The sequence below is a fragment of the Schistocerca piceifrons genome, chromosome 9 (genome assembly GCF_021461385.2).
Source record: "Schistocerca piceifrons isolate TAMUIC-IGC-003096 chromosome 9, iqSchPice1.1, whole genome shotgun sequence".
Taxonomy (NCBI): Eukaryota; Metazoa; Arthropoda; class Insecta; order Orthoptera; family Acrididae; genus Schistocerca; species Schistocerca piceifrons.
Genome location: NC_060146.1, coordinates 90,542,794 through 90,554,865, shown reverse-complemented (window position 1 = coordinate 90,554,865; position 12,072 = coordinate 90,542,794). Strand labels below are relative to the sequence as shown.

The 12,072-nt window shown below is 52.0% G+C and overlaps 1 protein-coding gene across 1 annotated transcript; it reads left to right on the top strand.

The window, feature by feature from the left end:
- The first annotated feature begins 939 nt into the window (after positions 1–939).
- LOC124716725 (B-cell lymphoma/leukemia 11A-like) lies at positions 940–11,480 on the top strand. Its single transcript, XM_047243268.1, has 5 exons — positions 940–1,404; positions 6,949–7,656; positions 9,342–10,117; positions 10,157–10,316; positions 10,374–11,480. Exons 1-5 carry the CDS (start codon positions 940–942, stop codon positions 11,478–11,480), a joined length of 3,216 nt encoding a protein of 1,071 aa, XP_047099224.1.
- The last annotated feature ends 592 nt before the right edge of the window (positions 11,481–12,072 follow it).

The window sequence follows — 12,072 nt, the reverse complement described above, 5'->3', positions numbered from 1 at the left end:
CAACAAAATATTTTCGCATTCGGAAGAGGAAGTTGGTGACTGAAATTTCGTAAATAGATCTCGCCGCGACGAAAAACGTCTTTGCTTTAATGACTTCCACCCCAACTCGCGTATCATATCTGCCACACTCTCTCCCCTATTACGTGATAATACAAAACGAGCTGCCCTTTTTTGCATCCTTTCGATGCCCTCCGTCAATCCAACCAGGTAAGGATCCCACACCGCGCAGCAATATTCTAACAGAGGACGAACGAGTGTAGTGTAAGCTGTCTCTTTAGTGGACTTGTTGCATCTTCTAAGTGTCCTGCCAATGAAACGCAACCTTTGGCTCGCCTTCCCCACAATATTATCTATGTGGTCTTTCCAACTGAAGTTGTTCGTAATTTTTACGCCCAGGTACTTAGTTTAATTGACAGCCTTGAGAATTGTACTGTTTATCGAGTAATCGAATTCCAACGGATTTCTTTTGGAACTCACGTGGATCACCTCACACTTTTCGTTATTTAGCGTCAACTGCCACCTGCCACACCATACAGCAATCTTTCCTAAATCGCTTTGCAACTGATACTGGTCTTCGGATGACCTTACTAGTAGTGGCGGCCTGCATAAAACCAGTCAGAGACTTAGGACTAAAGAATAAAAGAAAGAATGTTTTCTTTCGTATTGCTCGTTAGACATTCTGCTATGTACTTAGAATATTTTTAAAATAAGTACATTAAGTAATCAATTGTAAGAATTTGTAGTTGGGGCTGATCAATGTTATTTGTCATGAATGCGAATTTCTTCTTTTTTTTTTTTCTTTTTTCAAAGGTGCATTTAGTTCTGTAATTTGTTATTTGGTAGTATCTAGTGAGGCTGTGAAAAGTACAGAATCTAGGGTGATCACAAATATGCACCGGAACTGTACTTGCACATGGTAGCTGTTAGTCTACGGAATTAATGAGGATCTGGGGTACTGAAGGAGCTGTTTACGTGTATTCTGCAGAACCCACCAGCCTGGTGTGCTACACGTGCAAGCTGCGGCTGCAGTCCGCGTGGCGCCTGGTGCAGCACGTCCAGACCTGCCACGGCGTCCGCCTCTACGAGTCCAGCCTCGGCGGGGGCGGCGTCGGCGTCGGGAGCGGGGGCCTGCCCTCGCCGCAGAGGCCCGCCGCGCCGCTGCCGCTGTCGCTGGTGCCCGGCGGCAGCTCGGCGGCCGCCAACACGTCGGGAGGCTCGCTCTCGTCGGGCTCGTCGACCTCGTCGGGCTCACCCGTCTGCTCGTCGGTCGGGCCGGGAAACGGGCTGGGAGGCGCCGGGAGCACAAGCTGCCTCCTGCCCCCGCCCGGCGCCTCCTCTCTCCTCCATCCCCCCTCCAGCTGCAGCAGCACCACCACCACCGGCTCGCCGCTACTCCTCCACCAGGTAACTGTCTCTCTGCACTCCCTCTGCGCTATTCCCCTCTCCACTCATTGCTTTATTTCTGCAGTATAACTCTACCTCATCACCTGCTTTTCTTTCTCTTTCCATAAGGCCCTTATGACTACAGGTAGCAGTGGAATTGGGAGCCCACTTCCAAACATTCCCAAATGGGAACCCTCCATCCACACCTCACTGTGGTGGGATTGCTCTTTAGTGGGATTGCTCGAAAATATGCAGTGCTTGTGATGGGCAGAGATCTCACACAGCCTGCCTAGCCCATCTCATCAACGCATTACATGTAGAAGCAAACAAAATGTGGTGAGACAAATGTTCCTCTATGTATTACTCATGTTGATCTCTCATCTATCAGTTTTCGACATTACCTTCATTCTATCTTCTTACTTCACTTCTACATTCAAATTGTACCTCATCACCTGCTTTTCTTTCTCTATCAATATGACCCCTATTAAGTACAGGAGACACTACCCCAAAAATTCTCAAAATGATATCTTCACTCAGCACTAGAGTTCGCTGGTATTGCCCAAAAAGATACAAAGTGTACATTGGGCCAAGATATCAGTTAGCCTCTCCAGTCCATCAGGTCAAAGAATAAAATGTATAAGAAAAAGATATGGTGAGAAAACCGTTCCTCTACATACCTCTGTTAGTGATCTCACATCTATCAGTTGGATGACATTCCCTTCACCCTATACAGGACCAGTCACTTCAGTTCTGCATCCCAATTATACCTCAGCACCTGTTTTTCTTTCACTTACCATAAGACCACTTTTGACTACAGGTAGTACTACAATGGGAAACCACTCCCAAACATTGCCAAATGGGAAATCTCCGTCCACACTTCGCTTGACAGGCATTTCAGAATAGATAAAAGGTCTACAATGTGCCAAGAACCTATACAGCTTGCCTAGTCCATCAGGTCAATGTATGAAATGAAGAAGCAAACAAAACCTGATGAGACATCTGTTCCTCTATATGTTTCTGATGTTGATCTCTCATCTATTAGATTGACGACATTTTTCTTCTTCATATCTATTACTACTTGATTTATTTCTGCAGCCTAAGTTTGACATACGAGTAATATTCCTCATTACGACCCCTGCTGTGTCCTGGGCAATCTCATCATTATCTGAATTTTTATCTTTTCTGCCACAACCTTTTCCTGCTTTCAGTCCTTCCAGTTCTGGGGATTCAGCATTCCTCTCCCATCCGTTGGTAGCTATTGTGTTGCAGTATATACTGCAAATATTTATTCCTGATATATCACTTGCAGTTCTTTTTGTTATGGCCTTCGTAGATATATATGTTGCTTTTTTGTGGATTTCTTTCTTCCTTCTCCTCAGTCTCAATCTTCTCACTCTATCAATACTCCTCAACCTCTCCATACCAGCTATCAGTCTTCTCTTACTTTTCAGTGTACCAGGTGTTTTGACTGCATTCTCTTCTTTATTCTCTGCTATACCACTTCCTACGTTTCTCCATTAAATCTACTCTTTCTCTCCCAATAAGGCCCCCATTGAGTCAAAAACAGGCCATTTATCATAAACTTGTCGCAGCGGTTCCACATGCTTTCTTTCCTTTCCAGTTTTCTTCGAATGCTTTAAGTATCTTCTTCCTGATAACTGACAATCCTCTATCCCATTCCTATACACAATGCTGTGCCTGATATATCAGTTGGACTACTAACTTTACGACATCCAGAGGAACACATGCAGGGCCCTAGATGATTTCAGTTTTACTTCTAATCCTTCCTGAACCTTCTTACAATTTCAGACTCCCTCCATTCTTTCACCAGATTCCTTCCTTTCACTGAATTTCTTGATGTCATGTATCACACAATTCATCTCTTCCTTTCAACTGCGCTCCACTAGCAACTTTTCTTTCTCTTACTGTGTCAGCCCTATCACAGACTTATTCTGGTTCTAAAATCTCCTCTTACTTCCATGCCTGTCCTCGTAATTCTTCCCAGACCTCCAGCAAACCCACCTTTGCAACGGGTGACCATCTCATAACTGTAAATATTGGTGGCCAGAGTGAGCGGGTGGGTAAGCAGACGCTGTGCTCGTGTGCCCGCAGCGCCCCAGCAGCCGGGGCCCCTGTGTGGAGGCGGCCTCCCTGCTTGGGCTGCCCTGTACGCAGCCGCCGCCCAGCTCAGCAGTCAGCGCCTGCTCCTCCAGCAGCACCATCAGCAGCAGCACCAGCTGCAGCAGCAGCACCACCACCAGCGCCACCAGCAGCGCCAACCCGTTTGGCGTGGGTGGCCTCCTGCGGGGGCTGCCGGCGGCGGCCCTGGACCAGCGACCGACGGTGAGTCAGCACCCTCGTGCTTCCAGGAAATGGTCCCTGCTCTCTCTCACAGCACCAAACTGAACTAAACTAAACTCCTTCCAAATAAGATTCAGAAGGCCCACTTGTACCGACCGACATCCTTGTCATCCTGAGACAATAGGAGTACTGGATGCAGATAAGATGGGGTATGCGATCAGCACACCCTCTCCTTGTCAATTTTCGTGACTGGAGCCGCTACTTCTCAGTCAAGTAGTTCCTCAACTGAAGTTAAAATCGTCTGGGTTATTAGACCGCGTCATGTTTCTTCTAAAATGTTCGACGTTTCGACCCCTCTGCTGGGATCTTCCTCAGGATCTTTTGGTGACCACTACTGCTAGAACAGAAAAGCAGTGTTCTAGCAGTAGTGGACACCAAAAGATCCTGAGGAAGTTCCCAGCAGAGGGGTCGAAACGTCGAACATTTTAGAAGAAACATTACGCGGCCTAATAACCCAGAAGATTTTAACTTCAGTGACAACGGCCACGAAAGCCTGCAGACTTACATAGTTCCTCAAGTGGTCTCAAAAGGGCTGACTCCTCCCCACTTGCCAACAGCGCTCAGCAGACATCAAAGTTCTAGCCAAGCCTGACATTGCTTAATTTCGGTCGTCTGACGGGAACCAGTGTTACCACTGTGGCATATTTGTTGGCTCTCTCACTTCACCACAGCATAAATACTCCATGAATACTCCCCACCACCACCCCCTACACCAGACATCTGTCTGTGGGTATTTGCTTCCAACCAGACAAACAGTGCATTTATCGAGAAATTTCATACCGTCTCGAACATACACCAGGTGAGCAAAAGGTCAGTATAAATTTGAAAACTTAATAAACCACGGAATAATGTAGATAGAGAGGTAAAAATTGACACATATGTTTGGAATTACATAAGGTTTTATTAGAACCAAAAAAATGTCCGACAGATGGCGCGTGATTCTGATTTTGTAACTGCTACCGTGACGGGTGAGAGGTAAGCCGATATGTTACAGAATCGCATCATCCCCAGCCTGGCTGATAAACACCTGCTGGAACGTCAGATGTTAATGCAGGATGGCGCTCCACCCCATATTGCTAGACGCGTGAAAAGATCTCTTGCGCGCGTCGTGTGGTGATGACCGTGTGCTCAGCCGCCACTTTCGTCATGCTTGGCCTCCAGGCCCCAGCCGGCCGCGGTGGTCTCGCGGTTCTAGGCGCTCAGTCCGGAACCGCGAGACTGCTACGGTCGCAGGTTCGAATCCTGCCTCGGGCATGGATGTGTGTGATGTCCTTAGGTTAGTTAGGTTCAAGTAGTTCTAAGTTCTAGGGGACTGATGACCACAGCTGTTAAGTCCCATAGTGCTCAGAGCCATTTGAACCATCCCAGGCCCCCAGACCTCAGTCCGTGCGATTATTGGCTTTGGGGTTACCTGAAGTCGCAAGTGAATCGTGATCGACCGACACCTCTAGGGATGCTGAAAGACAACATCCGACGCCAATGCCTCACCTTAACTCCGGACATGCTTTACAGTGCTGTTCACAACATTATTCCTCGACTACAGCTGTTGTTGAGGAATGATGGTGGACATATTGAGCATTTCCTGTAAAGAACATCAGCTTTGCTTTGTCTTACTTTGTTATGCTAATTATTTCTGTTCTGATCAGATGAAGCGCCATCTGTCGGACATTTTTTGAACTTTTGTATTTTTTTGGTTCTAATAAAACCCCATGTCATTCCTAGCATGTCTGTCAATTTGTACCTCTCTATCCACATTATTCCGTGATTTATTCAGTTTTCAAATTTATACTGACTTTTTGATCACCCGGTATTTCTACATGTACGCCAGTTTCCTCATATAATGAAATGAAATAAAACGACATCAAAGTATACAAGAAATTAAAAGATTTTCGTCCGCTATAGCCTTAGTTTAACTCATTATCTGCAGCCTAGCTTTCTTCATTAGGAGTAGTCTCGTGCGGAATTTAACTATTTGCCGTAAGGCCCATTCAAAGTCGATCTCGAGCGAAGCTAGTGTTACATGGATGTAAAGGCTGTGATTTGGAAAGTTAGATTTGAAAGTGATCTATTGGATGAACTGAAGTCTTCGGTAGCGCATTTGCTGTGGGTTCACAATCAAACTGTCATCTTTTAACGTAACCTAGACCTTGGGCTACACTACAGATCAATTCTGCACTACAACTAAGACTTCGTATTCACATTCATTCGCTTCTCCAACTCACAATCTTGTTACCACCTTCCAGTTCAACCTACACCTCAGGCTGCGCTGCGTATGTCAGTCACCGCAAACCTGCGTTTAGAAGAATAACAAGGACAAAAAAATAATACATACAAGTAGTATTATCAGTGTTCTACTGTCTTATTGCGTGGAAGACCACATCATTACGTCGCCGGAAGAAGGCGACTTGCAGTAGCGGTAGGTTTATTTGAATCGACACCTTCATCAGATCTCAATAAGTCATTCGTGTGTTCGTCTTTCCCGTTACGACCTCTGTGCGACCACGAACAGACACTTCATGTTCACCCCTGCCATAATGTCTTCATATTTTCCATTCTTCTCTGTCGCACTTTTACCGAAATTTTCAGCCTCCTGTCTTCTTGCCTGCTGCACTAATGACACTGTCAGTGCCAGTAACCATCTCTTTCGTTCTCCTCTGGTACATTAGTCGGCGTGTCCTTACTGCTCGAACGTTCCTTCCTTTGGTCTCGATCCTCATAGGAGTATGAGGACTCTTTTCGTCATTCTGTCCATATTCATCCTCATAACACGTCTCGCAAATCTTGTCCACTTCTCCTGAGACTGCCCTCTTGCCCCAGTATAGTTCCTCCCTAAAGCCTTCACATCCTTCTCTCACCACCTCGTCTACGGTCCGTAGCTTCTGCAGCAAAACAAGTGTCTGGCAAATCCCAGAAGAATTGTCGCTATTTGTGGGACATGTGATCTAGCTGGGTTCAGTGGTTGGAGAAAGGGAACTGCATGCTATTACCAATAGGATAATGCATAATCACGCATTTTGGCATTCAAAGCAATCTTCAGACTGAGGACAGTTTTACTTACTGATACAGTCGCTGTCTTCATTGATTTAACCAACAGCGGTGACAGTGTCATCTTTGTGTTGAAATTCTTTTCAACAGACATACGAAATTAGATCCTAAAGAAATCATCTTTTTGTTCTTGTGTGTGATGACTATTCTCATGCGCAGGTTCCGGGGACGACGCACCCCTTCCCGGCGGGCCTGTTCGCGCGGCCTTCTAGCCTGCCTCCGCCCCCGCCGCCACCGCTGCCGCACCACGACCCGGCGGCGCCGTCGGCGTCTGCACCGTCAACGCCGAGCCACCACTTCCGTAGCATGGAGCAGCTGGTGCAGGAGCAGCTGCGCCTCAACCCGCTGGCCGCTGCCGCCGCCGCCGTCGCAGCCGCCGCCGCCTCCTCCTCGTCGACGAGCTCCCCGTCGCCGTCGGCCGTCTCGTCGCTCGTCGCGTCGGCGTTCGCGCCGTCGGCGCAGCCGCTGGACAGGATAGCGGCGGCCGTGGCGGCGGCGACCGCGGCCGTGCCCGGCGCCGGGGGGCGGGAGGCGGCGCCGCCCACGCTCGACTTCTACTCGCAGAGGCTGCGACAGCTGGCCGGCACCACCAGCCCGGGGGCCGGGGGCGGAGCCGGAGGCGGAGGCGGCCTGGCCACGTCGCCTTCGCCGCGCAAGCAGATGCTGACGCCGCCCTTTGGCAGCCCACCTCCACACCACCCTCAGCAGCGGCACGCGACGCCGCCCCCGTCACTGCCCCCCATGTCCTCCTCCACCTCTACCGTGCCCACCGCCTCCACCTGCATTCCATCTACCTGCGCCGCCCCCACAGGACACACCACCAGCCCTGCCGACGCTTCGTCGCCTCTCGCGCTGTCTCTTGAAAAGGTACGTTCTTACTGATTCCTGCCAGTGTAGCTTAGAGAAACGTCCATTACAATACAAATTTTTCTACTCATTTACGAGAGGCGTTCAGAAAAGTAATGTGACACTTTATTCTCTGCGAATTTCGATTCAGCAAATGCGGAATTTGTTGTGGTGCATCGTGGAATATTCCCATTTCAGCTCCTATATTTTCATGAAGTTCCAATAGGTGGTGGAGCCATACACAGCCTTCAGAATGGTGTCTGTAACGGGCGTGCGTTCCAAGTAGAGAGCTGTCATTGAGTTCCTTTTGGCAGAAAACCAGCGGTCATGCGGTTCCAGACTGAAGTGCCTAGAAACGCACGGCCACAACGGCCGGCAAATTTACCTTAATTACGCTGAATACTGTCAAGCAATAAAACACTTTTGGCAACACTAGACCTTACAGTGGTGTGTTTGATACAACATTTGACCTTTTCTACCTCTTGGCTATGAAAATTCGGAATAATATCGACTGTATAATCTCTTTAGGATTATGTCTGGGCTTAGCAGTCGCAATTTAAGTGGCCGTAAGCTAACAGACCAGCGCGTCTGACGGCTGACGGGTTGGCCGGTTATGAGAAAAACAACAGTGTTAAGAACGGGATCGACCAGTGAGAGAATAGGACCATGTGGCGGGAGTTTCAGACTCAAAATATTCAATTTATTGCAACTTTACGTAATTTCATAAACGGTATTTCATGGATTTTTTTTCTTTTTTATTATTATTATTATTACCTGTCGCGTGACAGATACTCACTTCTTGGGCCACAATGGTACTTGCTTTGAGCCGTATGCGGCCTGTGGGCAGCAGGGTCGACACCCCTGTTCTAGAGGAACAGGGGTCCGCCGGCTCTTTCTAGGGGGTCCGCGGCCACCTTTCACCGAATCGTGTAAAATAATGAGTAAAATTATTGAATAAAAAATGTGAAAATCAAATTCATCACTATTTTTTTCGTGTGAAGAACATGTGTACTTTTACTTCAGGTCGTATTCCCAAGCAGCCTTTGCGGTTCCTAAGTGAGAAGGAATACACAGTTTAGTGCCGGAGAATGCGGCTTCTCCGATCGACTGTTTCGCAACAGTGCGGGGGGTCGTTTGTGCTCCGGCTCACGGCGGTAGATTCGCTGAAACCTTTTACGCAAGCGCGGAGCGACCTATGTCGATCGGAGCGCTCGCTGGCACGTATGCGGCCCCAGGCATCATTAAATGTTAAACTTGCTTTGTCAGTGCACTACCTATTTCATAAGTCGATTTTTGACCTTCAAGTTGTTTTCATTCATCTGTAAACCAAAGACTATTGATACTTTGAGGGCGGGGAGGGGGGGGGGGGGGAGGGGGTCATTGGGAACATGGAAATTGTATTAAGAAGCTTTCAGTTCCCATGGGTTTCGCTCTGAAATTTAAAGTTACTGTGCTCTTGACTGACTAGGGGTCCGCCATGGATTTTCGACTGAAGAAGGGGTCCAACCAGCTGAAAAGGTTGGGAAGGCCTGCTCTAAGACATTTGCGCTACAGACACCATTGAGATTGCCACTCGCTGAAACTAGTAATTTGTGCAGCTCGTGCAATATTATTAGGAGCCTGAGTACACATTTTAATGTAGGATAGGTAAAGTGGTACATTGCCAGCCCCATACAGAGTTTAGACAGCTTGGACTTTGCCCGCAGCAGCAGCAGACGCCGCCCTCGGCAGGCAGCGACCAGCAGCCGGCGCCCGGAACGCCCACTCCGCGACCCTCGTCTCCGCGGACGCCGCCCACGGGCCCGGCGCCGACGCCCTCGGACTCCGGCACAGCCGCCCCCGACGACGCCGGTGCCGCCGCCCCCGCCGACGGCGGCGTCGCGCAGAGCGGGCCCCTGACACCGTCCGCCGAGCCCGGCTCTCCGGGACCGGACGCAGTGCGCGCCTGCGAGTTCTGCGGCAAGAAGTTCCGTTTCCAGAGCAACCTGATAGTGCACCGGCGCACTCACACGGGCGAGAAGCCGTACAAGTGCGCCGTCTGCAACCACGCTTGCACGCAGTCCTCCAAGCTGAAGCGCCACATGAAGATCCACCGGCATTCGGCGTCTGCGCTGGCGCGCGTCACGCGCAGCTCGGTGGCCGCCGCGGCCGCCGCCGCCGCCGCCTCCGACGGCTCCGCCCCCGACGCCACCTCGCACAACAACAACAACAACGGTAGCAACCACACGACGCCCGAAAACGCGTCGCGCACGGGGAGCGTCGAGGCGCTGGACGACGACGACGGCGACGAGGACGACGAAGACGAGGAGGAGGACGAAGACGACGACGACGATGAGGACGAGGAGGAGGAGGAGGAGGAGATGGAGCTGGAGGAAGAGGACGAAGACGACCTGGACGACGACGACCTCGGGGACGGGGATGGCGACGCGCCCGAGGACCTCACCACCAAGTCGACGTCGTCCACTCCGCCGGGCAACGTCACGTCCGGTGGTGGAGGTCAAGGAGACGGAAAGTCCGGAAGCGGTGCGGGAACGCCGAGGCCCGCCTCTGGTGCGCCGGCCACGCCGATGGACAAGATCTCTAACCAGGGTTCACTCGTGGGCGAGCTGATCGACAAGTTCGGCCTGAGCAACATCCAGCAGTACAGCGAGGCGTACAAGCAGGCGCTGCAGGAGTCGGTGGTCGGTTCGCAGCACCACCCGAACCACCACCACCATCACCACCACCCTCACTCTCAGACACCTCACAGCCTGATGCAGCTGAAAGAGGAGATCCTCGCAGGGCACCACGGGCAGCACCGGTCTGCTCTCATTTCGGACAACAACAACCAAAAACACCTCTCGACCAGTGCACTGCTGTCAGCGACGAGTAAGGAAAATGGCCTCACTGTGGAGAAGTCGGCGGCAGCGATGCGATTCCGGGAGGAGTTCGCGAAAAATATGATGGCTGCAGGCCAACCGCCTCTGGACTTGATGGGAGCCCCTCATGGTCTGTTCGGCGCGGCTGCAGCCGCAGCTGCTGCCGCTGCCGCTTTCGACTCCTCTTCGCCGTCGGCCGGCGCCTACGACGCGGCCAGCAAGAGGATCAAACTGGAATTGGACCACCACACGTCATCCGTGTCGCAGCCGGCGCGAAGCGACAGAGCCGGTGAAGGTCCGGGCAGCGGACTCTATGCCGGACTGTGGCTGCCGGCAATGGCAGCGGCAGCCCACCACCGCGACCATCTGTTCGGCGGTGCAGGGGCGGGTGACACCGTGGATCTTCTGGCGAACCACCACCGCAAGGACTCGCTGCTCAAGGTGGGCAAGTCCGGGCCCAGCCCGTCCACCCTCGCCGCGGCCCTCAACCTGGGCCTGCCGCCCACGTCTGCTGCGGCAGCGGCCGCCGCCGCAGTCGCAGCCCAGCAGCAGCAGCAACAGCAGCAGCAGTCACTCAAGAAGGACACGCGCCGCAATGACACCTGCGAGTTCTGTGGCAAGGTGTTCAAGAACTGCAGCAACCTGACCGTGCACCGGCGCTCGCACACGGGAGAGAAGCCCTACAAGTGCGAGCTGTGCTCGTACGCGTGTGCCCAGTCGTCCAAGCTGACGCGCCACATGAAGACGCACGGCCGCCTGGGTAAGGACGTGTACCGCTGCCGTTTCTGCGAGATGCCCTTCTCTGTGCCGTCGACGCTCGAGAAGCACATGCGCAAGTGCGTGGTGAACCAGAACAGCAAAGCGGCAGCGGCAGCCGCGGCGGCGGCGGCAGCGGCGGCGGCGGCGGCCGCCGGGGGCGGACACCTGCCGCTGGTCGGAGACGACACCGGCGACTCGTCCGCCTCCGCCACCAAGGACGCCACATGACTCTTCCCGTGGGGAGGGTTCCGCCACGTGCCCCCGCCGCCACTGCCGCTGCCGCCGCCACAGAGCATCTACTGAGAGTCGGCCTCCCTCCTGCCGCCCCCGCATGCTGCCCCCCACGCCCCTGCGCTCGTCGGCTGGGGGCGCGGTGGCCGGGGCGCCAGGAGGGGTCGCAGGCCGGCTGCCAGCAGCTTCGCAGCAGTGCTGTCCTCTCACCACCACCCACACAACCCCCATTTTGCAACACCGTCTCCACTGCCACCACACCCTCTGCCGCACCAGTCACTGCTCCAGCAGCCTCACCACCATCACCAGCAGCAGTCTCCAGTGTTCCCACAGCTCTCAGAATTTGGACAGCGTCTCGAAGATGTTGTCCCATTCTCAGCAGCTGCTCATTTCTTCAGACCGTATTATCCTTAGAATGTGGGGCTGCAGTGGATTCGGTGCTACAGCAGTACACCATCCGCCGAGCCTGATTTACTCTCACATACATCACTTTTGCCTCCTTACAACTCCGTAAACAACTATTCTTCTTTCCTATCTCCCTGAAGTCTTCCTGAAACTACTTGAACTTCACTTACATTATTCGTTACAA